Here is a 27,004-nt window from a genome sequence, read left to right as displayed (position 1 = left end):
CACCCTGAAATGGTCATTCATGCCTTTGTCTCTTCCAGCTTAATTTGTCCAATATTCTCCTCACTCAGCACCCAAGCCCCACCCTGCATGAACTCCAACTTCTCCAAATTATTAAAAAAATAAAAACAGAAAATGCTGGAAATACTCAGCAGGTCAGGCAGCATCTGGGAAGAGAGAAACAGGTCAGTGACCTTATATCAGAACTCACAGACCTGAAACGTTAACTCTGTTTCTCTCTCCACAGAAACTGCCTGACCTGCTGAGTATTTCCAGCATTTGCTGTTTTTATTTCAGACTTCCAGAATCCGCAGTATTTTGCTTCTCCAAATTATTTCATTAGTTTATGTAAAAAATCAACCGGAAAGCAACAAACAAAATTCAGAACAGCTTATACACAATGTGAAACCTTAGATATTTATCTTCAAACAGAAAATTAATGGCTTCCAAGGGCACAACAGAATCAGGTTGTGCAAAGAAACCATTATTGTTACACAGAGACCAAGGGGGAAAAATTGAGTCGAGCCCCCTTTGGGGCGCTAACATCGCCGGGGCGCTAGCGCCCCCATGGCCGCAATTGAGTGGTAGCGCCCCAAGAGGGAAGGTGGGCGCTACTGGAAGTGCCCCGCCAACCTCCTGGGGTGCTGCAAGGGAATATCGTGGCGCTACGTGCCGCAGTGCCATGTGCTGCAGCATGTCGAGCCGCAGTATTGCAGGCCTTCCTCCCCTTCTTAAAGGGGATGGGCCTAGCGTAGCATGACCCGAGGCCCAGCTGGGCCACCGGGGATCGGAGTGCTGGCAAAAGAGCCCGGCACTCAAGAGAAGTGCCGGGCTCATGGAACGTAGCCGGCACTCCGCGGGGAGTGGGGGGCGGGTCAGGAGGCCGGGGACGGCAGCGGAGGCAGGTGCTGGCAGGCGGCCAGCAACAAAAATGTCCGCCTGGCGCCTCGCCTTTAAATAGCGCCACCCTGGCCACAGGTAGGCCCCCCTGACCCCTTCGGACATAGCATCCGGCGGTAAGTCAGTGGGCGCTCCCGAAGATCGCGGCCGGGGCGCGAGCGGGGCGCTGCGCATGGCGATGACGTAATCGCCGGCGGCGCAGGGCTGCAGGGTGCTAACAGTTAGCGCCGCCGCTAACCTCCTGCTGAATTTCGCGGGAGGCGTTGGCGGTGTCACGCCCGGGCGCTAGTTGCTTTGCACTCCGTTAACGCCCTCTTAGGGCGTTAACAGGAGGCACAAAGCAAACAAATTTCCCCCCCGCAAGACTTGGGTTCTATTTATCCATTTTCATTAAAAACATTAATGGATTGAGTGAAAAAAAAGCCAGTAGAGTATTAAGAACATCTTCCAGTATGGTCTGAGAAATGCTGAGGCCACTACGTTGGACCAAAATGCTGAAAGATATTATTTTCTGCCAATGCTTGAGAACAGAAGAACAGAAACAAGGAAAAAGTCAGTCAGCCTGGGAGCTCATTTCTTCCGACAGACTATGCACGAACTTGCACTGCCATAAACTCTCCACCTTAATGCCCCGAGGGAGAGGGACAGCTACAGCTTATCGCCTCCTGGAGTTGGAGACTGTGAAATTCATTATACCACCATAATAGGGCAAAAACACCAGCATTCCAGCCTGCACTATTCACCCTGATACAACTGCATTCCACAGGTAACAGTCCCATAGTCCCAACCATGTTTCTGGCACATAGAGCTCATAAAAGCTACTGTAGCTCAATGGCTCCAGTAATCAGCTTCAAAAACTGTCAATTCTAGGTTCAAATACTAATCTCAATACATACCGTCCTAGGTTCAAATAATTGAAATTTTATTGCATCATAGGGTTAACTTCTGAATGACAAATTTCAACGATGAATGTTTAATGCCCTTGCACTACGTGCCTGCGTGTTATTTTTGCTCAGGCATCAACAACAACTTGAATTTATATAGCACCTTTAACATAATAAAACATCCCAAGGTGTTCCATAGGAGCATTACCGGACAGAATTTGACACCGATCCACAAAAGGAGATATTGGGGGAAAAATTGGGTGAGTAGCGCCACCTGTTAGCGCCTAAAGAGGCAGTCAGTGGCTGTAGCGCCACTGGCTGCGCCTCCCACGATATTCAGCAGGGGCGCTAATGGTGGCGTTAGCCTTTTGCGCTGCGCCGCCACTGATGACGTCATCGGTGTGCGTAGCGCCCCATTCGCGCCCCGATCTCGATATTTGGTAGCGAACGCCACTGTAGCGCCGTTTGCTACCCGCGCCCGGTTCACGGGGCCTTGCTGCGCCGGCAGAGGTGCAAGTTAAGGTGGAGGTGCGGGGCGGCCGCTTTTTCGGCGGCCGCCTGCCAGCACCTCCGTCCCCGGCCTCCTGGTCCCCCCCCCCCCTCCGGCGGCATTGCCGGCTGTTTCCCGAGAGTCCAGCACTTCTCCTTGGTGCCGGGCTCTTTTGCCGGCACTCGCGATCGGGGCTCGCGCTGTTGCAGGCCCCTCCCCCTTAACAGTGGGAGGAAGGCCTGCAGTACCGTAGCGTGCCATGCCGCAGCACTTTCAGTGCCCTAAGAGGGACGCGGAGCGCCTCGAGCCGCGCCCCGTCTCCCTCTAGGGGCACTTCAACTGAATTTGCGGCGATCGCTAATGCGGCGATCACGGCGCAAATTCCAGCACCCAGGCGAACTTTGCGCCGCTTGGGCGCCTCAGGCCAATTTCTAGGCCATTAAGACAAGTGACCAAAAGCTTGGTCAATGAGGTAGAGAGGTGGAGAGGTTTAGGGAGTTAATTCCTGAGTTTAGGGGCCTAGACAGTTGAAGGCACGGCCGCCAATCGTGGGGTGAAGGAAATCAGGGATGTGCAAGAGGTCAGAATTGGAGGAACGAGAGTTCTTGGAGGCTTGTAGGGCTGGAGGAGGTTCCGGAGATATGGAGGGATGAGGCCATAGACGGATTTGAAGACGAGGGTGAGAATTTTAAAATCAAGGTGTTGCTGGATCAGGAGTCCATGTAGGTCAGCAGGCACAGGGTTTATCTTTTGATAATTAACCATTACTATAGTGTGATTGCTTCTGTGTTTTTCTCTAATTTGTCTACATATTACTTCCTCTGTCTCCAGTCTAATGTTCATCAGTGTATAATAAACTTCTAACAGAGTAGCCATTCTCTTTTTCATTAATAGATTCACCTTTTTCACCATCCCCTATATCATCCTTACATTCTTGAGTAGTAATTGGATTTGTGGTTAATACTGTCACCCCTCTTCTTTCCCCTACTCTATCTCGCCTTAAAACCTGCCTCTTTGATAAAGCTATTAGTCGCTCGTCCTAATATCTCCTTCTTCGCCTCGGTGCCAATTCTTGTCCGATAACGCTCCTGTGAAGCGTCTTGGGACATTTTACAACATTAAAGGCGCTATATAAATGCAAGTTGTTATTTGTTGTCCTCGGATAATTAATTGCGAGTCTCAAGTGTCTAGCACTTGTAAATAAAGCTGCTTGAAATGTCTCTGAAAAACTAGTAAAAATAAATCATGGAACATCAGATGTGTATCTTTCTCTGCCTCAGGTGACAAGTTTGGCCCCTTTTCAGCACACACCTGCTGCAAGTTATGACACTTTTAGTGATTCTCAAAACAAGCTCATGAACTTCAGATAGTTTTCTCTTTCTTTTATTCTTTTGTTCTTTTGTTCTTTTGTCCGATCGCAGCCCTGCCTTCGATCTAGTTCCTTTTCTCTCCAGTTTTGAAGAAGGGTCAAACCCGAAACGTCAACTCAAATTTCTCTCCACGGATGTTGCCTGACCTGCTGAGTTTTTCCAGCATTTTCTGTTGTTATTTCTCTTTCTACAGCTGCCTACCCCTTACCTAAAAAAAATTGTTTAAAAGGCAGAATATTCTTTCCCCTTTCTCTACAGTTGTAAATATCCTTTTTGTTCTCCGTCATTGTTTGCAGTCTTTTACCAGAATAGTGTGACAGAAAAAGAAATCATCTAATCAGAGGAATGCTTCGACAGACTTCAATACATGAAAACCTGGAAATGTTTAGAGCTGGATTTTCTTATGTGTGATAGTGTTTGGGTAGAATTACCAGCTGTTTGCATTTTGCTGAGCAGGTTGATAGCTTGCAGTAATGATCACCGTCAATGTCATTAAGAGGCAATTCAACTGATAATTAAAGGCTGAGGCAACTTGAAAATCAGCCAAATTCCAACATTGACACTGGAGGTATTTTTGAACGGGATAGTTTGATGCCAGCTTTCACAAGAAACGATTCAGTTTGTTGAAATGTTCGCTGACGTGGTGTCGATTACTTTACAAACAGCTTTCAAAATGCAACCATTGAAAAACTGGAGAAGACGGTAGTATTGTATAAAGAGTAGAGGTGTACCAGATAAGAATCAATTATCTTCCTCTTTTGTAAATGCAATGCCTGAAATTTCTCCCTGACCTATGTCAGGAATTGTATGCTCAATGTGTAATTGGCACTGCTTTACCATTAGCCAGGAGACTGATTGTGGCCATTAACTCTACACTACCATTTTTTCTAAACACCTTCCACAACAATGCAGGAATTAGCAAGTCAACCATGCCAAGTTGCATAGTCAATGTATAATTGGCACCGCTTTACCAGTGGCCATTAACTTCTATACCACTACCTTTTCCAATCACCTTCCAGAACTCTGCAGGAATTCGTAAGCCAGCAATGGCATGTTAATAGAGGAGGTCACAGAGGCCATGCTCAAAAAAACACATCCATACCAGGAATTTCCTCAGAGCTGCTCTCACTCCAACGCCGCAGTTTCGCTGGAAGTGTGACATAAGCAGGGTTCCCGCCGCACGTCCAGCAAAGTTACGGCTGCGGATCGTAAGCAGCTCTGAGGAAATTCCCATCTGTTTTCCTTAAACTGAAGTAGCAATAAGTAGAAGCGTAGCATTATGACATTGTTGGGTTACCAGGTGAACTAGGTGCTATTGGCCGTAAGGTTTGGTAAAACATAACATTTCCAAATTATCCACCTTTTTCTCCAGTTCACATTCGTTGAAGTTGATTGACCTTTTTTTCCCTGTACTGCCAAATTCTTCAACGTAAGTATGTATGTAGCAACATCATAAATTTGTTTGTGAAGATTTCCTGTATTCGCTACTGCTAGCGAAATTTGAAACACACTCTAATGGATGGTGTGCATGGATAGCCAGCAGTACAGATGTCTGCTGTTAGAGTGCTTAATATTTTGACAATGGTAGCTGTTCGCTAACTGGGAAACAAAGGAGAGTGTTGGCTCAAAAGCCAGAGGATTCGCCAGTTAAGAACCAGTTAGCTAGCCCATTCACAAATGGAGTGCCTGAGAACCTTAGTAAATGATATGTGTTTTGTACTCTTGCAAGATTTATGTTGTTCTCAGCAACTTGAAGTCTGGTATCTCCACCCCATTGTGCCGTCTCTCTGGAAGACCTCTAGCTTAATTTTTGGAGCACATTACAGCCATTACCGGTGCTGAAGTGTTTATTATTGACCTGATGAGCAGTAACGACCCCCTTAGGGCTGGAAATGCCATAATGGCCAAAGAAAATTATGTTATTTATTATCCTTCTCAATACTATCTTTGTCATTTTCTCTGCTCTGTCATGCTTTGTTATGTGGGACCAAAGTTTCTTTGGAAGTATGCGCCTTCTCACAGCCTTCCTTTTCAGGATTCTGTTTTACAGCTACTTCCCCATATTTCACATATATTAGATCCTTTGATCTCATGAAGCATATCACTGGCTTATTGTGCATAGTTAAATTAATTATTGACCCTAGAATGATTTATTGATGCATTAGTCCAAATTATACTTTGACCACATAATCTAGTTAAAAGTCATTTCTATCTATCTCATTGGCAATTCAAGCAGTTTCAGACAACTTTTAAGTGGGAAAGAATTAAAAATAAATGTTAACTGAGTAGTGTACTGGATAGTAAACTGTAGACTCTTCCAATGGATATGGTCATGGATTTCATTACTAGCAGGCCTGCTGCTCAATTTCACCATCCATACATGTTGTACAAATTCTTAACTGAGTCAGTCAAAGTAACATCTCCACTTTAGCCAAAAGATCAACAGTTAACCTACCTCATCCTTGTTAAGCACATTTTATGTCAACTGAACCACAATGTAGTATTAGCATCAGAAGCCTGAGCTCATCCAAAATTCTGCTGCCTGTATCCTAACTCACACCAAGTCCCATTCAACCATCACCCCGTGCCCGCTAACCTACATTGGCTCCCGGTCCGGTAACGCCTCGATTTTAAAATTCTCAACCTTGTTTTCAAATACCACCGTGGCCTCACCCCTCCCTATCACTGGAACCTCCGCCAGCCCTACAACCCGCCGAGATCTCTGCGCTCCTCCAATTCTGGCCTCTTGTACATCCCCGATTTTCATTGCTCCAGCATTGGCGACCATGCCTTCAGCTGCCTAGACCCTAAGCTCTGGAATTCCCTCCCCACACCTCTCTGCCTCTGTCTCCTCCTTTAAGACACTCCTTAAAACCTACCTCTTTGACCAAGCCTTTCTGCCATCTGTCCTAACATCTCCTTTTGTGGCTCGGTTTCAAATTTTGTTTGGTAACGTTCCTGTGAAGCACCTTGGGATGCTTTACTACCTCAAAGGCGCTATATAAATTCAAGTTGATGTTTCTGAGGTCATGTATTATGCTCAGGGGTGGATCTATGATTTGAGACAATGAGGAGACACTCACGTGAAGAAAGGATCCATGGAGCTGGACAATTGTGATTTGAGAAAAGAATGTGTGTGTGTGTGTAGAGAGGAAGATGTAACTAACAAAACTATATTAGCAGCCTAATCTTTGATTTTATTCTTTCTAAATGATCTGGCTTTAAATTAAATTCAGAGTTTTTCTTAAATGAATTGGGCCTTCCAATGACATTACCTTAGGAAAGAATGCTTTGTGAGTGCATTCGGTTAAATCGTTTGTTTGCAGAAGGTCAAGGTTGCCTTCTCTATGATTTATTCAACAGAACTAACATGGTGAAATTCCTTCCTAACCTGATGAACCTCAAAGGGCCACAAGCTCAGTCCTGAGCTTGAGTCCTGTTTTGGCCAATTTGGTTCAAGGAGATAACAGTGTCAAATTCTAAATGCAGCCTCTATAAATTGTTAACTTCAGGTGAACGGGGACGATTCCCTTGAAGGATGTGCAGTCATGCATCGGTTTACTTTCAAGAGGCCAACATCCCAGGCAAACCTTACGGAATGCTAACTGTAGCACTTTCATGTGATTTATGGCTAAATCCAATGTCACACCCAATTAGCAAAGCCTATAAAGCCTGGGTTAGTGTTTGCTGGAAGAACCCAGTCCTTAGTAAATCTTTATAGTTAATATATTAACTTTTGGTCTGCGGTATCAGACAGTAACATATCTATGGAAGTTTTTTTTTAAATTGTAATTCTTCTGTATATATTGATATAGTGGCAGCTTTACTTGCAAGTATTATGTAAGTAACAAACCATTATCTTTGAGTATTTTGGGAAACAAAGCACTAGTATTTAAACACAGACAAACTTAAACCATCTTTAGAAAAAAAAGAAACTATGGCCCTAAATCATAGTGTGGGATACTAGCACACAATTGTCTGAAATTCTTCTCTCTTTTATTTCAGTGGAGCTGTTAACCCATTTATTTTAAACAGAAAGCCACCAACATATGAAGCGTTCAGTGGTGTAATTTCAAGGAGTATGCCATTTGTCAAGTACAAATGTTTTTATATATTTGTTTTAAAAACGCCGAGTATTAATGACATTGTTGAAGGAACTGACATAGAGGAACTGCTGAACCTGACTGTGAAAGGAGCTGAATTAACATATTCAGTTGAGAGTGAAACACTCCAGGTTAATGACTCTATTACCCCATGCAGTATTCTAAATGCACATTAGATTTGCATGGTAACGGTGCTGAATCCAATGTCAGTTTGGAATATTAAATTCAATAGCTCTGTTTGTACTTTGAGATTGAGGCTATATCATGCTACCTGTCATAGCTGCCAAGAATGGTTTGCAACTAGCAGAACCAATTTATACTGTTGGGTGCAAATAAATCCCATTCCCATCGCCATGAGAGAGCACCGCACATGTATGCTTATATGCATGCACAAAGCAACACTCATGAATGATAAGTTTTAAATGTTTTGAACGTGCAGTCAAGCCTTGGCAGTCTGACTGTAAAAGCTTCTACAGATATGTGAAGAGAAAAAGATTGGTGAAGTCAAGCGTAGGTCCCTTGCAGTCAGAATCAGGGGAATTTATAATGAGGAACAAGAGAAATGGCGGACCAATTAAATACATACTTTGGTTCTGTCTTCACAAAGGAGGACACAAATAACCTCCCAGAGATGTCAGGGAACATAGGGACTAATCAGAGGGAGGAACTGAATGAAATCAGTATTTGTAGGGAAATGGTGTTAGGGAAATTGACGGGATTGAAGGCCGATAAATCCCCAGGGCCTGATAATCTACATCCTAGGGTACTTAAGGAAGTGGCCCTAGAAATAGTAGATGCATTGCTGATCATCTTCCAAAAGTCTATAGGCTCTGGAACAGTTCCCATGGATTAGAGGGTAACTAATGAAACCCCACTATTCAAAAAAGGTGGTAGAGAGAAAACGGGGAATTATAGACAGGTAAGCCTGACATCGGTAGTGGGGAAAAATGCTAGAGTCCATTATAAAAGATGTAATAGCAGAGCACTTGGAAAACAGTGACAGGATCCATCAAAGTCAACATGGATTTACAAAAGGTAAATCGTGCTTGACTAATCTACTGGAATTTTTTGAGGATGTAACTGGTAGAATAATAAGGGAGAACCAGTGGATGTGGTGTAGTTGGACTTTCAGAAGGCTTTCGATAAGGTCCCGCATAAGAGATTAGCGTGTAAAGTTAAAGCACATGGGATTGGGGGTAAGGTACTGACTTGGATAGAGAACTGGTTGGCAGACAGGAAGCAAAGAGTTGGAATAAACGGGTCTTTTTCCGAGTGGCAGGCAGTGACTGGTGGGGTACCGAAGGGATCGGTGCTAGGACCCCAGCTATTCACTATATATATTAATGATCTAGACAAGGGAACTAGATGTAATATCTCCAAGTTTGCAGATGACACAAAGCTGGGTGGGCGTGTGTGCTGTGAGGAGGATGCCGAGAAACTCCAGTATAATTTGGACAGGTTGGATGATTGGGCAGATGCATGGCAGTTGCAGTATAATGTGGATAAATGCGAGGTTATCCACTTTGGCGGCAAAAACAGGAAGGCAGATTATTATCTGAACGGCAATAGATTGGGAAAAGGGGAAGTGCAACGAGACCTGGGTGTCCTTGTGCACCAGTCGCTGAAGGTAAGCATGCAGGTGCAGCAGGCGGTTAAGAAGGCAAATGGTATGTTGGCCTTCATAGTGAGAGGATTCAAGTACAGGAGCAAGGATGTCTTGCTGCAGTTGTACAGGGCCTTGGTGAGACCACACCTTGAGTATTGTGTGCAGTTTTGGTCGCCTTATCTGAGGAAGGATGTTCTTGCCATGGAGGGAGTGCAGCGAAGATTCACCAGACTGATACCTGGGATGGCAGGAATGACCATGAAGAGAGATTGGGTCGATTGGGCTTGCATTCGCTAGAGTTTAGAAGAATGAGAGGGGATCTCATTGAAACTCATAAAATTCTAACAGGACTAGCCAGACTAGATGCAGGAAGGATGTTCTCGATGGTGGGGAGTCCAGAACCAGAGATCACAGTCTAAGGATAAGTGGTAAGCCATTTAGGACTGAGATGAGGAGGAATTTCTTCACCCAGAGAGTGGTGAACCTGTGGAATTCTCTACCACAGAAGGCCGTTGAGGCCAATTCATTAAATATATTCAAGAAGGAGTTAGATATATTTCTTAAGGCTAAAGGGATCAAGGGATATGGGGAGAAAGCAGGGACGGGGTACTGAATTTGGATGATCAGGCATGATCTCATTAAATGGTGGAACAGGCGCGAGGGGCCGAATGGCCTACTCCTGCTCCTATCTTCTATGTTTCTATGTTTCTATGACGCAACCTCTTCAAGAAGGTCTCCCAATGGTGCACTTTAGAGTCAGATCAGGACTGTACTCTCAGCCACTTCCCCAGACGCACAACCACCTCTGCACTGTCAGACTACCTTTCTGACATCAAGCTGTGGATAAACCAAAAAAAAATTCCAACTGAACATTGGGAATTCTGAAGCCATCATTTTTGGTTCCCACCATTAACGCCGTTCACTTCAAACTTATTGCATCCTCTTCCCTGGCCACCGATTCAGGTTGAACCAAACCATGCAAAGCCATAGTGTTCTGTTTGACCCAGAGCTGAGCTTGAAACCCTACATCCTATTCTTTACCAAGACCAGTTATTTGCACCTCTGAAATACCGCCCGCCTCTGCCCCTACCTCACTCTCACGACCACTGAAACCTTTATCCAATTTCTCCAATGCTATCCTTTCTGACCTCCCATCCTACATTCTACATAAACTCAAACTTGTTCAAAACTCAGCAACTGGCCTGCACTACGTTTCACTCGCCCATTACTCCCATCCTTGCTGACGTACATTGGCTTCCTGTCGCCCAACACATTAAACTTAAAACAAAAAACTGAAAACGCTGGAAACACACAGCATGTCTGTTAACTTGTCTATTCTCTTCACAGAGGCTGACTGACCTACTGTGTGCTTCCAGCATTTTCTGTTTTTGTTCCATATTTCCAGTATCTGCAGCATTTTACTTCTTATTTTAAGTTTAAAATCTTCAGCCTTGATATCAAATTCTCTGAGGCCAAACCCCATTGTATCTACAGCCTTAGATGCCCTCTGGTCTTTTGTACAGACCCTCCCTTTGCACCAATGTTGGTGGCAGAACCTTCAGGATACCTCAGCCCTACACTTTGAAGCTCCCTCTTAAAATCCCTCTGTCTCTCCAATTCTCTCTCCCACTCTAAAAACCTTCTCAAAACCCATATTTTCAATCAAGCTTTCAGCCACCTCTCCGAACCCTCGCAGTGCAGATCAGCATCTGCTTCTGTGTTCCTTTCTTCTATTTTTTTTCTTTCCCCTATGGAAAGCACTTGGGGCATTTGACTGGCCTCACTCCTGAACCAAATGTGCCTTTAGATATAGCCATCTCCTTCCTGACTACTTCTGCCCTCCTGTTGCTAGGTCATACCACTGCACAATCATATTTCTTCCACTTGCCTTAGCCACATTGTGGAGGGCCAGCTGAAAATATGTGACTTAAAAAACATTTAAGAAGTAGAAGGAAAACATTGAACTTAAGTACCCAATCCTTCTGCGCCACAACCCTATTGCTGTGAATTTAGCTTTATTGCACAGCTGGGTTAAGTCACTCCACTGAGCTGGATCCCCAGTAACTCACTGACTAAATAAAAATATTCAAAAAAAATAGAAATAAGCATTAAAAAAATGTGAAATTAATAACCATTTTCCTTACTTATTTACAAAACTGGAGACTGTTTCTTTTGAACTGAAATTAGTTCACCTTATATGATCAACTTCACTCACTGAAGTGAGTATTCATCCTCTCGATATAAATTTAGAAAGAATATATTCAATTGTTTTGACCTTTTTACCTATTCCCTACATGTGGACTGAGTTCTTCCATGAGTTTTTGTCTTGACTTTTTTTTTTAGCTTTATCGCTCCCCAACTGAAGACATTTGATCCTAATTGTAACAGTGCATCTAGGTCTCCGCAGCTATCTTGTTCTGAGCCAGTGGAAATCACAATATTTATGATAGGTGCATGTCAAAGTCAAGGGAAGTCTGCTATAAATTGGCAGGGCAAGTATAAGTCATGTGCTTTAGTCCCATGTGGTTCAGTCTTATTCAGTATTTCAAATGTGTGAGGTTGGTTGAATGGAGTTATGCTCTGTGCTCTCACTCGTCACCTCTACAGCATGAATTACATGCACAAATAATTCCTAAAATTTAAGAGTTTTGTTTAATACTAAGCAGCAGTAACAGCAGATGGAGGGCAGAACACGGAACCATTTTACGGAGCATTGGAAGGGGTGCAACTAGTGGGACTGAAAGATTCAACAGTTGCAACAGGGAGCAGGGGATTTGGCCTTGGGTCTGGCAAAAGGTTATACCCGCACACATCAGAATTGGCACTAGTCTGAAACCAGCTTTTAAGGTAACATTTGTCTATATCAGCACCATTTGGGAACACATAAATTATTCCAAGTATACCCTGATTGGAGGTTTGATTGTGGTGGATTAGAACAAAGCTTAGGATCTGATCCAACTCCCGAAATGTAGTATAACCAGAATATTACAAAGGTTCTCCACAGCAATGGAGCTCTAAACAGCATCAATAATTCAGGTATACCACTGGCTTTTATAACTAACTGTAGATTAAGCCGTGTTTAAAGTGCTTGGTAATTTGCAAACTATATTTGAAAATGCACATTACATTCTAACTCCTGTTGCAAAACTGAGAAAACTGGTTGAATGTCTGCAGCGTCTTTCATTGCATTCCATGGAACATGAATTAAAATTATAATAGGAATCCATAGTTGACACAAAATCAAAGCAGTTTCAGCAGCAATGAGAAACAGCGACGTCAATGGTTCAGGGTTATCTCAGTTCAGATGAACTTACAAGTGCAAAACACTTTTTTGACTAACTCCATCAGAATCCTCTCATTTTTTTGGTGCCACAAATAATAAGTTAATTTAAGAAAGATTAGACTTCTTGTTCTACCCTCCACGTTCTACCCTCCCTAAATGTGAGGTCATCCAAAACTCTGCTGCCCGTGTCCTAACTCGCACAAAGTCCCGTTCACCCATCTCCCCTGTGCTCGCTAACCTGGTTAAGCAATGCCTCAATTTAAAAATTCTCATCCTTGTTTTTAACTCCCTCCATGGCCTTCCCCTCCTTATCTCTGTAATCTCCTTCAGACCCACAGCCCTCCGAGATATCTGCACTTCTCCAAGTCTGGCCTCTTGAGCATCCTGATTTTAATCGCTCCGCCATTGGTGGCTGTGCCTTCAGCTGCCAAGGCCCTAGGCTTTGGAATTGCCTTCCTAAACCTCTCTGCCTCCCTACCTCTTTCCTCCTTTAACACGCTCCTTAAAACCTACCTCTTTATCTGCCCTAATATTTCCTTATGTGGCTCAGTGTCAAATTTTGTTTTATAACACTCCTGCGAAGTGCCTTGGGACGTTTTACTATGTAAAACGTGCTATATAAATACAAGTTATTGTTGTTGTTTTTGAAACATCTGTTTACCCAAGCCTTTTTTAATGTTTCTCTGAATGATGTCTTTTTCTAAAGTTTTTCTGAATGGCTGAGTAAAAATTTCTGGTTAATATAATGTCCTGGCCTATATCAACCAACACCACCAAAAAACAACTAACTGATAATTTAACACATGGTTGATTGTGGGACCTTCCTGTGTGAAAATTTGCCACTTCCTTTTCCTACGTAACAATGAATACTATACTTCAAAAATAATTTGTTGGCTGTGAAACACTTTGGGGCATCTTGAGGACATGAAAGTCGCTATATAAATGTAAGTTCTTTCTATTCTCTTTCTTTCTTTATTTCTGATTAAACTGGCAAATATATCCTCATACGTGCATACTAGGAGTGACAAAACTTTGTGGTTCAGAACTCCAAAGCAGGTAATGGAAGGGCTTCCTTCAACCCATGTACAAGTTCCAGGACCAATCTATGAGATGGATTTGTGGCAAAAAGGGGATATAATTGGAGAGAGGACTCTGGCTTACATTGACCTGTTACTCTGTATCTTGGATGGGGAGTCAGCCACAAAATGGGCCTATCACATTGTCAAAGCCCCTCATAAGAGCAGCTGGATTAACAGTTAGTGCTGGGTAAGATTGGTATATCCAGGACATTAAAGTGGTTGGCACACAGCAAGCTGTCCTGCATTGGACCTTCCATGATACTGAAGTTGTATCACTAATGAAGAAACTTGATATTTAACAATAGCTTCTGAGAGATATTACCTGGAGGTTGGGCATTAGAAACCATGGTAAAATATCAAGGGTTCAGTACCTACCATGATTGGTAGGTACACCATACCATCTTGAACCATATGGTATGGTGTGTCCATACTGTGGTCAGAAGGAATGTACCAATGAACACATGCTTTAAATGGAAGGTTATGGTGTTGATGAGGAATTCCTACTGTCTGCCTAGCAAGGACTCAAACTTGCCTTGTTAGTTGTTTTATGACCAACTTGAAGCTAACCTTCTTGGGGCGATTAACAGTCACTTTAGCATCAAGTTGGCTTCTACCTCACAATGGAATGCTGAAACGGAGTCAATGCTCTGTGACAGTAACCAGATAGCGGAGTCACAAAGATCTACAATACTCCAGGGCACTGTTGATGATTGACCAGCCAGCATGCATCATTAGTGGCATCTGAAGGGGTAGACTTGTCCCTGGGGGGTGGGATTTTTCCCATTTAGGTCCAGATAACCCTGCAGGCAAATAAATGTCCTAATGAGTTGGGTGGTTCTTGCTAGATAAGCAACAGGAAGCTTATCAGTGCTTTCTACTGATAAGCTGTGCTATTTTAGCTGGCTAGACTCAACAGTGCTCTTCCACACACTTAGGCTACAAATTTAATGGAGGAGGTGGGATGAGGGCGGGAGAGCTGGTTTCCGGGTTCTGGTCCCGCTCCCAGCTGCATCCGCTCTACAGACGTGATTTTCCCTTGATTGGCCTTGTTAAGCCCGCCCTGTGGGCTTACCGGCCAATTAACAGGAAGTGGGTCTGATGACGTCATTTGATGATGCGTCATCAGCTGGTTTCCTTAAAGGGACCACGCCCACATTGAGTTTGACAGTTGTTCTGTCAGTGTTTGACAGCATTGAGGTGCTGCCAACACTGACAATCACTGCACAAAGGTGAACGCTTGCACCTTCCACAGACTCCCTCCATAAGTCACAGTACGCAGGGAGGTTCTCTTCCCTTCCAAAGGCAGAAGAGCCCTCCCCAGGACATCAACTTACCTTGCACCTCCACCCAACCCTCTCTATCTATTTTATCACTTCCCCATCTCACTAGCCACCCCTCACACTCACCCTACTGCAAGCATACTAACTAATAGCACACAAGGGTAAGCACTTGAGAGGTTTAGCCAATGTCCATGTGAAGTTTCTGGTAATGTGTTGTCATACAGTGAAATCTCTTTTTCCAAAGGTGCCCCTTATTGGATAGATCTGAGCGCACCTCGAGAAGTGTCTTACTGAGTTCCAGTGATTGTTCAGTCATAATTCCCCCCCGCACCCCCCACTCCCTCTCCCAGCTATAGTGATGAGTGTGCATGGAATGGCTCGGACATTAAAGGGATGCTTCATGGTGCTGGTGTGGGATGGTGTCAACCTGGTGCATCATGTGGCAGCCAGGGTTTACAGCATCAAGTGAAGAAAATCTGGCCATGGTGATGCCATCACTGGCCTCCCGGCCAGCAATTTTGTCAGTGTCTGATGCCCTGTATCCAGTGCGGCATCAGGTGATGGCGGAGAAGGTTGGTGATGTTGTTGGTGTGCCTGGTGATGTTGGTGTTGGGGCTGATCGTGGAAGGATTCGGAGGACCAAGGTCTGATTGTTTCAATGGCTCCGAAGTTGCTGCAATAGATGGCAGCTGCAGGTGAGATGACAGAAGCGATCTGTCAATGGCGAGAGAGGTTCTCCCAATGAGGTGGCACTGGACATACAGTTGGATCTAAAACCTTGTAAGCTAAAGAAATCTCTATATGTATTAAAAATGCAGTAACCAACATTTTCTGCACTCTGAAACTGACCATCTGCAACATGGCATCCTTGACACCACTTCTGCAGCTGTCAGCTTTTCACAAACATCAGAGCAGACTCCAAACACGCCAGGGTGAGCTGGCGTGTTCCCCGAACAGCGGATAACCAGTGGGGGAGAAGGTAAAATTAGAAGTAAGCCTCAAAATGGTCTTAAATTAGCTCTTAACAAGCCATATAAGTGGCTGAATTGTATCCCCCGCCACTTGGTGTCGAGTCAGTTCTCCGCTGATAGACCCGACACCTGGGAGACTCGTGTGGAGGTGGGTTGACAGCGGGTTTCCTACCCACTGTCAATCTTTGCTATTTTGACAGTGGACCCGCCTTCAAACCCCCCCCCCCCTCAGCGGTATTAAATTCGCGGCCTTAGGGTTGAATTTTGCCAGCGCTCAGAGTGCGGGTTTGGAGGTGGGTCTGCTGTCAAAATCACAAAGGTTGACAGCAGATCGGTATCCCGCTGTAAACCCGCCTCCTTCTCTGTTTTCCAAGTGTTGGGTCTGTCATCCCTGAACAGACCTGACACCAAGCAGTGGATCAGCCAATTTAGATAGTTAAAAGCTTATTAAAAGGTAGTTAAGAACCATTTGCCCATGTACTTACCATTTTACCAGGTTTTCAACGAGGTTCCCGGAGAGCGGCTATCACGTCAGGTAAGTATGTCGGGTTCGCAATGACTGTGGATTGCTGTGAATAGGTGAAAGCTGCAAAAGTGGTATAAAACCTACCATTTCACAGCTGTTCACTTCCCAATCTTAGAAGCTGGAGCATTAATGATTTAGAACCCACTTTTGAGCTTTATGCACTTTTGAAGTGTTTGGAGTAATCTCTCTATCCATTGTCAACTCTTTGGAACAACCTATCTCAACACTGACAGATTACTTTTGTCATCTCAACCTCACCTGTCATCTATTCCATCAGCATTGGTGCCCTTGAAAAAATCTCACCTTGGTCCTCAGAATCCCAACATGATCAGCCCCAACACCAGCATCACCGGGCACACCAGCAGCACCAACATCCACACCAACCTTCTACGCAATCAACTGATGCTGCACTGGACACAGGGCAGCATCACCCATGCACATTGCTGCTCAGGATGCCAGCGATGGCCTCACCATGGTCCAGATTTGCTGCACTTAACACTGTACACCCTGGCTGCCACATGATGCACCAAGTTGGCACCACCCCACACCAGCACCATAAAGCATCCCTACAATATCCAAGCCATTCCTTTCACACTCGTCACCATTGGGAGTGGAGGGGGGGGGGGGGTGATGTTATGTCTCACCATTCACTGGAACTCACTAAGACACTTTCAAAGGTGCACACAAATCAGTCCAAGAAGGCAAAGTGGTGACAATAAGGATTTCAATGCTTGACAACACAATAACAGAAAGTTTACACAAACATTGGGTAAAACACCCAAGTGCCTACCCTTGTGTGTTGTTAGTTCGTATGATTGGACTAGGATGAGGGTGAGTGTGAGGGGTGGCTAATGAGATGGGGAAGTGATAATATAGATAGAGAGGGATGGGTGGAGGTGCAAGTTAAGTTGGTGCTCATGAGTAAGGATGAGTAGGGTAGGGAAGGCAGAGTGATGGGGATGTGATGAGAGGCATAGCTGGATGAGGTTGAGTGTGGCTTTGCAGTAACGTTTCGTGATCTACTGTGATCATTGAAAGGTTTGTGCTACTGCAGCCTGGTCCTCCTGACAACATCCCTGCTTGTGTCCTCCTGTGCAACCAGGCTGCGTTGGTGTCTTGGGGAGGTCTCTACTGTCCATTGGAAGGGAAAAGAACCTCCCTGTGCTGTGTGGAGCTGTGGAAGAGCCTGGTACAGCCGTGCATCTTTGTGCAGTGTTTGTCAGTGTTTGCAACACCTCAGTGCTGTAGAACACTGAGCACAAATGTCAAAATGAATGTAGACATGGTCCCTTTAAGGAAACCGGCTGATGATGCATCATCAGATGACGTCATCAGACCCGCTTCCTTTTAATTGGCCGGGAACCTCGCAGGGTGGGCTTAACAAGCCCAATCAGGGCAAAATCACTTGGAGGAGGCGGGATGAAGAGGAGTACAGGGTTTAAGGCCGTTGTCGACTCCGGTCACATCGGATTCACCACGTCTGGCGAAATCGCGGGATTAGGATTCTTTAAGCCTTGGCTCGTGTCAACCTGTGCCTTAGCTTTTTGTACTTAATGAATTATTTCTTCCAGGGGGTGTTCACACCATATCAGACCCAACAGAAACTCTACAATTGCAAATTTCCAGTTAGGTTGGTTTTGAACCTCTTAACCGTGTTCCACAAAAATAAAATGTAACGATACCCAATTTACCAGACAATGTTCCAGTTACTGTGTTTTAAAATTATTTTCTGATCAGATAAACCACAGTGACACAATATGTTTTTCCCATAGACGTTTTCAAATTTTGATATCAAGGTTACCAACGGCAAGTAAAATATACAACAGCCGCCCCCCCGCCCCCCCGTGAACTTTACAGCACCTGTTACTGATTTCAGATTTTGTTTGGTGCTTTTCAGGCATTTCCTTTTTACTTTGCACAAGATATTTTCCATGTATAAGCATGCAAGGAATTTTCTTTGTGGTATGGGTATAACCTGAACCGCTCCCAAATTCGGCGAAACAAAGAAATACCATGTGGGTTTGGCTACCAGCAATCCTGCTGCGCTCGTATTAAATACTACACAAAGTGAACAGCCAAGTCCTGCAGGATATTACTTAGGCTAAAAGAGTAAAATGGAAGGTGAGGTAAATCAGGAAGTACTGTAGTGATTAGATGACGGCAAGCTTGGATTTTAAAAGCCTGTGGACTGTAGCATGAGGAAACACTGGGGATGGGCTGACGGTAAGTATTACACAGTTTAGAAGACCTGTGAAAGAATAAGAGTAGGAGACTGTGTAATAAGACTTAATTTCAACATAGCGAGGATACAAGGAGGAGCAAGACTATGTAGATATATATAAGATTACATGGCTGTAAACATATTTTTAGAAGGCATTAAGAACATATAAGAAAGTGGCAGTGTTGGACCATTCCTGCTTGCTCAGCCATTCAGGTATACATTCATCATCCAAACAAATCACTTTACTCTTTCTTGTTCAGAGCCAGTGTCCCTCCTTTCAGTGAGTTCCTTTGGACAATGCACAGTACAAATAATACAGCAATAATAATTTTCTGATTTGCCTTCTGACAGTCCAGTACATTTTGTGACTGATCACCTTGAAAAATATATAATTGTTTCTATCAGCAACATAAGTAATACATACCATCAAAAGCAAGAAAATCAATTGAACCAAATTTTCTTAAAGGCTTCTCAACTAAATTGGAAAACATTGTTGTGACAGGGGTACTCCCCCTTGAAAGACACAGAAGGAATAGTGGTGTAAACTCTTATTGTTATAAATTAGAATTTCACCGTCAGATACCCAGCTTTATTTAGATATTCCATTCTTAGGAATTAGGAGAATGCAACCAGAATAAATTTTGCAGGAAATATTTGTGTCTGTAATATTAAATTCCTAACTTTAATTTTAAGGCTCATTTTAAATTATTATTATTATGGATGGAGAAAGCTTAAGTATTTAAGTGAAGTATATTTTGAAATACAGTAGGAATTCACACAATTCACATCTAACAGTAAAAGCAGTGAGGCTTGGGGCAAGTAACAATGTAGATTTTACCAACAAACATGACTGCAACAAAGGAGCTAAATAAAGAATGAATAACAAAATGACTAAAACTCAAAACATCTCAGACAACAGTCATTTATGCGACAAATTACAGCAAAAACCAAAACACTGATCAGTGGGTTGTCAGCTTCTCAAGTGGCCCATTAGACAACATTTTCTCCATTAGTATCAAACATATTATAAATGCATTAAACGACATTCAAACTTAAAAGCATAAACTGTCAAAATGCTATTTACAACCTGTGCTAAGGTATTGCACAAGACATTGTCTGTCACAACTCACTCGATCCATAGCTGGTGCTACTGAACACAACACATGCATGGCAACTGTACTGGTCAAGGTTTGAAAACTGCTATTCTCAATCCAACACATTTAGCTATACATTAGGTCACGGCATTCCTTCTAAATAATGTGTAGCAGTAGAATTATTAATATAAACAACAGGAAAATAGAGTTCAACATTTATGCAAAGGGTTGTCTATACTAATTAAGCTCTGAGGCACATTGTCCCTATGTTTTGTAGGTCGAAGGTTATTATAGTTTATATTAAATTTCAAATACCTGAACAGCATCTTATTGACAAAGTGGGAAGTTACTCGCTTCACATTCCATAGATATCAGTAATAATGGATATGTTTGTAACACTTATGATGATCAATTGTGGTATGAGGCTTTACTAAAATCGTGTTCTCATTATTTGAATCACAAATACACCAATAACAATGACACAATATTCACTCCTATTGCCTCCTTGGGAAATTATTTCTTCGCCTGGTTGTGCGGTTGCTTTCATCGATAAAGGAATCACCGTTTTGTAATGGTAACAATCCTCATTGATACCCAAGTGATTGTTACGAGTAGAAACGCGCGGTAAATACGTCCGATAAAAAGAGGTTGTAAAGTAGCTGACATTTTGTAGCAAGTGCGATATTTGTCATGCATGCATTTCTACAGTAAAGTGGAATTTTGACCTTTGCTTACAGTAAAGGAGGGTTTATCATTTCTCCTCCTCGCCGGTAAATGTCTTGTTACCACTAGAGGTCACTGTACATAAAGTCGAACCTGTTTCCAATCTATCGGACTTACTTGCAGTCTCTGTCCTCCAGATCAAAGTGAGGGTTGAAATTGATCATTATTCGCTGGTAAGTTTCGGGCGCTTGGATCACCCAGGCACAGCTCTCCCGGGGGTAGTAAGAGTTTGGATATCCAGGAGAGTTCAGGTACCCAGGACTCGTGATTTGTATAGTATCCCCACATCGATCTACACAGGAAAAGCACATATATTCATTCAAACCAAACTAATGGATTTTTAAAATTTCACATCTTAATCTCAGCAAGGAGGCAGCTGCTTTGCGCATGGGTTACAGGTTCTCCAATCTTACTCTATTCTGTGAAATACTTCGTCAGAATCTTATTCTATTATATAAAACATTTGGTCAGAATTTTACCCTTTTCTGTAAAATACTTGGTCAAAATCTTACTCTATTCTATAAAATACTAGGTGACATTTGAAAATCTCATACATACATTTGATTCAAACATTCGTTTTCTAAAGACATAGCCGTTTCTGTTACACAATGAGAATGACACATTCATGTTTGCGTTAGGCTGTAGTGTGATTCGGAAACCTGATTTTCTTCAGTCTGTACTCGCTGCTTAAGGAGGGGCGTCAGTGACCAGAGCGAGAATGGTGGGGGAGCGGATTCTGAGGATTGAAGGTTTTTTAACATCGCGCCGCACCCAGCGCCATATAAAAGATCTTTAATTTCACACAATAGCTTTGTCACGCGACTCTTAACGTGTTTCGAGTATTTCGGTCTATCGGCAATTTGAGCAGATTGGGGTCGCGATAGGAAAGCGGTTTTCTTTGAACCTTTTCCCCCCTTTTCCCCGCGAGTGCTGGATCGCACCAGGTCGGGCTGGGTGATCAGAGGTCGCCTTGTTTCAGTATTTCCCCCAATTCACTTCAACCCCCCTACACAATCCATCCATGGTGTAAAATGGGATTCCAGGTCATGCTCACTCGTCTCCAATAACAAAGGTAAAAAAATAATAATAGACTAATGGGCCCTTGATAAGTTAAGTGGAATTACTCATGGATGGAGCGCAGCGTTAAGGAGGCTGGTCAGACTGTCGAGGTGCTCTTCGCTTCTCCCTCTTGGCAAATGCACCGAAACCCAAGGGGTGTCACCGTTGGAGCAGCGATGGTTAAGATGAAAGGAGCGTATTATTGCGGATCTGTGACATGTGCCGTGTTATTCCACCCTCCATACAATGCAAACGTTCCTCTAATATTCCGCGTCTCCATTCCGGATAAGTTTTGATTTTTATAAATGTGAGTAATTTCCATGCCATACTTCTCACTTTCTCGGGTCTCGATGTTTACATTTACGACCTGCCATGCGACTAAAGCACGGTGGAGTATTTTGCTATAAAACTTTTCAGAACTTTTAATTTATATTTTACAATTTTATGCCATCACTCTGTCTTTAACGCCCCCCCCCCCCCAATCCCCCTTCATTATTTTATGCCATGTCTGTGTTATTTCCCCTCTCCAGTTATAGTCAGGTCTCTTTCCCCTCCGATTATTGGGCTTTCCCTTCCTTTTTCAGGCGAGGGAGGGGGGGGGGGGGGCTAAATGACAGCCGAGTTTCGGGGCTGCCAGTTGTATTTATCAAGACCAGGCAACTCCGATCGCAGCGATCTCAAACCAAGTCAAGGGGGGGGGGGGGATGCTGGGCAGCCCCTCATGGTGGACCCGAGGTTAATGAATGAAGTCAGTCTGAGATAGAGGGCTCTGCTCGCTTCCTTGCATCCGAGACAAGGTTAATATATTTGGCGGCACGTCTTTAAAAAAAAACCCCAAGCGGTTTATGATCTGGCCAAGCCTGTCTGAGGGGCGCTGGAGATAAGAGGGAACCAGCTTGTCTTCAGCCGCAGATCACTGGCTGCCGCCCCTCACTTGCACCCTGGGTTATCCTTCAAATTAAAAGCGGCACCGCGCACCAACAGCTGAGTGCGGTGATACAGATCTCTCCCCCTCCCCCGCTGTAAAAACAAGCGAATATCAGCCCAGGCGCGGGGATAATGCATTCATTCTCAAGCGCTTTCTGTAGACTGGGATAATTTAACAGCACCGAGCCCCCACCTCTGGATCTGTGTTTGTAGAGTTCTTGTTTGGCCAGTCCTGGGCACACTCACACGATCGTTTACTGCGATCGAGGCAGACGTTCGCTCAGCTTAAGTTTAAAAAAGAGCCGCTGGTCGATGTGACCCCCCGCCGATCCGGGCAACCAGTGGCAAAGGGAAACGATTGCCTTTCCCGAGACTAGCAACTGTCGGGGCAACGTTGTAACTCTCGCCCTTGGCCAACGTGAAGTATAACCGCGTTCCAGCAAGAGCGAAACGCTGGCCCGTTCTCCAATATCCAGCGATGTACTGGGGCAAACCTGCACTAGAGTCGCCCATGGAGAGATTCGACTGCAGCGAATACAACGCGACAGGTCCGCCCGACACAGTTCGTGTGGACTGTCGGCGAATCCCACATTTTCCCACATTTCCGAGCTCAGGTTTCCCGGCTCACGCCCCGATTACAGGCTTGGAGGTGAGTTGTGTGGTTGCCGAGTGTTCAGACCCCGCACTCGGCAATCCCGCGAAACTCGGGAGTGTTAAGGTGAGAATGTGTCCGTCCAGATCAGTGAGAAACTTCACTTTGTGGAAAGGACACCTCTCGCCCACTTCACTCCCTCTCTCTGCTGCGCGCCTCACAGGAATCCCACACCGCGCTTGTCAATTCTCTTCATTGTAAAATGAAATAACACTCATGTGCAGCCATCTCTGAGATTAGCCTGCTTTCTATCAAGGTTTACTCTGTCCCGTGCGCCCTGGAGAGCGGTGTTAATGTTAATTCGCTGCTCCCCCCCCCCCCCACCCCCACCGCCCCTCCCCAGCCAGCAAGCTGTTGTCTCATGGCTCAGGTCGCCGGTCTGAGGTGTCCTGGGGAGGGAGTCACACCCGCGAACATTGCGCCCGCTTGTATTTTGGGTGGAAACGGCGATACTCACCACTCCTGTGCGCCCGGGACAGCCCGACGACCACGGCCAGAAGGTGTAGCAGAGAGACCCGGTGCTTCCTCATGGCACTGCAGCTCCTAGGAAAACAGCGAGCAGAGAGAGAGGAGAAGGGCTGACAGAATCAAAAAGGGAGTCCCGGACTTAGCGGAATTCGTTACTTTGGGGGATCTGAGCGACCTGCATCCTAAGCATTTAGCTCCGATTTCCTCTCGCCGCTTGCGGATACACTGTTCCTGTTCCAATGTCTGGCGTTGCCATTTCCTAGAAGTCCCGAGCCAATAAAAGGCTTTCCACAGGCTCCACACCGAGAGAGAGAGAGAGTGGGAGACTCCTCACAGACAACAGCCCATCACAGCGGCAAAACACAACGATTCTCTGCTGGGAGGAGAACAAGAGTCAGGAGGTTCCCATTAAATATTTTAGAGAGATTAAAAACGAGTCAAACCCACAAAGCACTTAACCCGAAACATTCTGTAAGTTCGAGACAGCAAAACAACATTCTGCTCACATTCGCATACATAAAAAAAGTATAAATAATAAAACAGAAGGCGATTAGCCCCGGTAAAGGTAAGCGAAGTGTTGAAATAACCTCAGCAGTGATGATGCACTCTTGTACCTCTGATCTTAGTCGCTCTCCAGTCGCCAGTTCTGCACTCAGAAATGGATATTAATTGACTCTGGTGGCTGAGGCTCCCTATTAAGTGTATTCTCACAGGGGAAGGAAGATTGGCGTGACTCTTTCAGTATAATGGAGCGGGTCTGGAAGTGTACTCGGGATGAGAGAGAGAGAGAGGTGGGGAATCGCTCCAAGTGATGACGGCGCAAGTCACTCAAAACCCTCCCTGCGTCTCTCCCCATCCGACTCAGTTCTAAAAAAAAGTGAACTCAGCCGCCTTGGTTCCCCCAGCAGCATTTCTGTTAACCCCCAGCCAGCCAGCACACTACACGGGGAAGAAACGCCCAGGCACAGGCAGCCCAGCCAACTCTTTTTTTTAGAAGAGTTCAGTGGCTGAACTGCAGGGTCCCCTGCACAGACAGACACACACACACGGCCGCCGACAGCCGAGCAACTGGTCCGGGTTATCAGCAGTTTGAAGGAGGAAAGAGCTCGGCGAAAGCAGAAAAAATGACTCGACACACCCTGGCTGCTTTCTTAGATTAACCAGTGTGCGGAGGGAGGACTGCCAATCTGCATCACGACATTCAGCTTCCAGTTTTATATATAGCTGTGAGAATGAACTTCTTGTACAGAATACTGTATTAGTGTCTTATGCACACATCACACAGTATTACCGTGCCCACTTCACACACAGTATTACTGTGCACACTTCACACACAGTATTACTGTGCACACTTCCCACACACAGTATTACTGTGCACACTTCACACACAGCATTACTGTGCACACTTCACACACAGTATTACTGTGCACACTTCCCACACACAGTATTACTGTGCACACTTCACACACAGTATTACTGTGCACACTTCACACACAGTATTACTGTGCACACTTCACACACACAGTATTACTGTGCACACTTCACACACAGTATTACTGTGCACACTTCCCACACACAGTATTACTGTGCACACTTCACACACAGTATTACTGTGCACACTTCACACACAGTATTACTGTGCACACTTCACACACACAGTATTACTGTGCACACTTCACACACAGTATTACTGTGCACACTTCACACACACAGTATTACTGTGCCCACTTCACACACACAGTATTACTGTGCACACTTCACACACACAATTACTGTGCACACTTCACGCACACAGCATTAATGTGCACACTTCACACACACAATTACTGTGCACACTTCACACACAGTATTACTGTGCACACTTCACACACAGTATTACTGTGCCCACTTCACACACACAGTATTACTGTGCACACTTCACACACACAATTACTGTGCACACTTCACACACAGTATTACTGTGCACACTTCACACACACAATTACTGTGCACACTTCACACACAGTATTACTGTGCACACTTCACACACACAGTATTACTGTGCACATTTCACACACAATAAATGTGTACACTTCACACACACAGTATTACTGTGCACACTTCACACACACAATATTACTGTGCACACTTCACACACAGTATTACTGTGCACACTTCAGACACACAGTATTACTGTGCACACTTCACACACACAGTATTACTGTGCACATTTCACACGCAGTATTACTGTGCACACTTCACACACAGTATTACTGTGCACACTTCCCACACACAGTATTACTGTGCACACTTCACAGACAGTATTACTGTGCACACTTCACACACAGTATTACTGTGCACACTTCACACACACAGTATTACTGTGCACAATTCACACACAGTATTACTGGGCACACTTCACACACACAGTATTACTGTGCCCACTTCACACACACAGTATTACTGTGCACACTTCACACACACAATTACTGTGCACACTTCACGCACACAGCATTAATGTGCACACTTCACACACACAATTACTGTGCACACTTCACACACAGTATTACTGTGCACACTTCACACACAGTATTACTGTGCCCACTTCACACACACAGTATTACTGTGCACACTTCACACACACAATTACTGTGCACACTTCACACACAGTATTACTGTGCACACTTCACACACACAGTATTACTGTGCACACTTCACACACACAGTATTACTGTGCACACTTCACACACAGTATTACTGTGCACACTTCACACACACAATTACTGTGCACACTTCACACACAGTATTACTGTGCACACTTCACACACACAGTATTACTGTGCACATTTCACACACAATAACTGTGCACACTTCACACACACAGCATTAATGTGCACACTTCACACACACAATTACTGTGCACACTTCACACACAGTATTACTGTGCACACTTCACACACACAATTACTGTGCACACTTCACACACAGTATTACTGTGCACACTTCTCACACACAGTATTACTGTGCACACTTCACACACACAGTATTACTGTGCACACTTCACACACAGTATTACTGTGCACACTTCACACACAGTATTACTGTGCACACTTCACACACACAGTATTACTGTGCACACTTCACACACACAATTACTGTGCACACTTCACACACAGTATTACTGTGCACACTTCACACACACAGTATTACTGTGCACACTTCACACACACAATTACTGTGCACACTTCACACACAGTATTACTGTGCACACTACACACACACAATTACTGTGCACACTTCACACACAGTATTACTGTGCACACTTCACACACACAGTATTACTGTGCACATTTCACACACAATAACTGTGCACACTTCACACACACAGCATT

General features: G+C 44.4%; 1 protein-coding gene across 5 annotated transcripts in view; it reads right to left on the bottom strand.

Moving 5' to 3' along the window:
* Positions 1–24,498, bottom strand: part of nrp1a (neuropilin 1a) — a 181,577-nt gene extending 157,079 nt beyond the window's left edge. Inside the window, exons 1-3 of one of the 5 annotated variants that reach the window (XM_085987644.1) lie at positions 24,221–24,498; positions 23,623–24,006; positions 20,645–20,819 (exon numbers count right to left, since the gene is read on the bottom strand). In XM_085987644.1, coding sequence (XP_085843770.1) covers positions 20,645–20,819; positions 23,623–23,695 — 248 coding nt within the window. In that variant the 5' untranslated portion in view covers positions 23,696–24,006; positions 24,221–24,498. Of the gene's footprint in view, positions 1–20,644; positions 20,820–23,622; positions 24,010–24,220 lie in introns of all 5 variants that reach the window. The other 4 variants (XM_085987641.1, XM_085987640.1, XM_085987643.1 and 1 more) reach the window with 4 other exon arrangements.
* Positions 24,499–27,004: the final 2,506 nt, after the last annotated feature.

This window comes from Somniosus microcephalus, chromosome 5, assembly GCF_052327205.1.
Source record: "Somniosus microcephalus isolate GS21.2 chromosome 5, FLI_Smic_1.0, whole genome shotgun sequence".
Taxonomy (NCBI): domain Eukaryota; kingdom Metazoa; phylum Chordata; class Chondrichthyes; order Squaliformes; family Somniosidae; genus Somniosus; species Somniosus microcephalus.
This window is presented reverse-complemented; position numbering and strand designations above follow the sequence as displayed.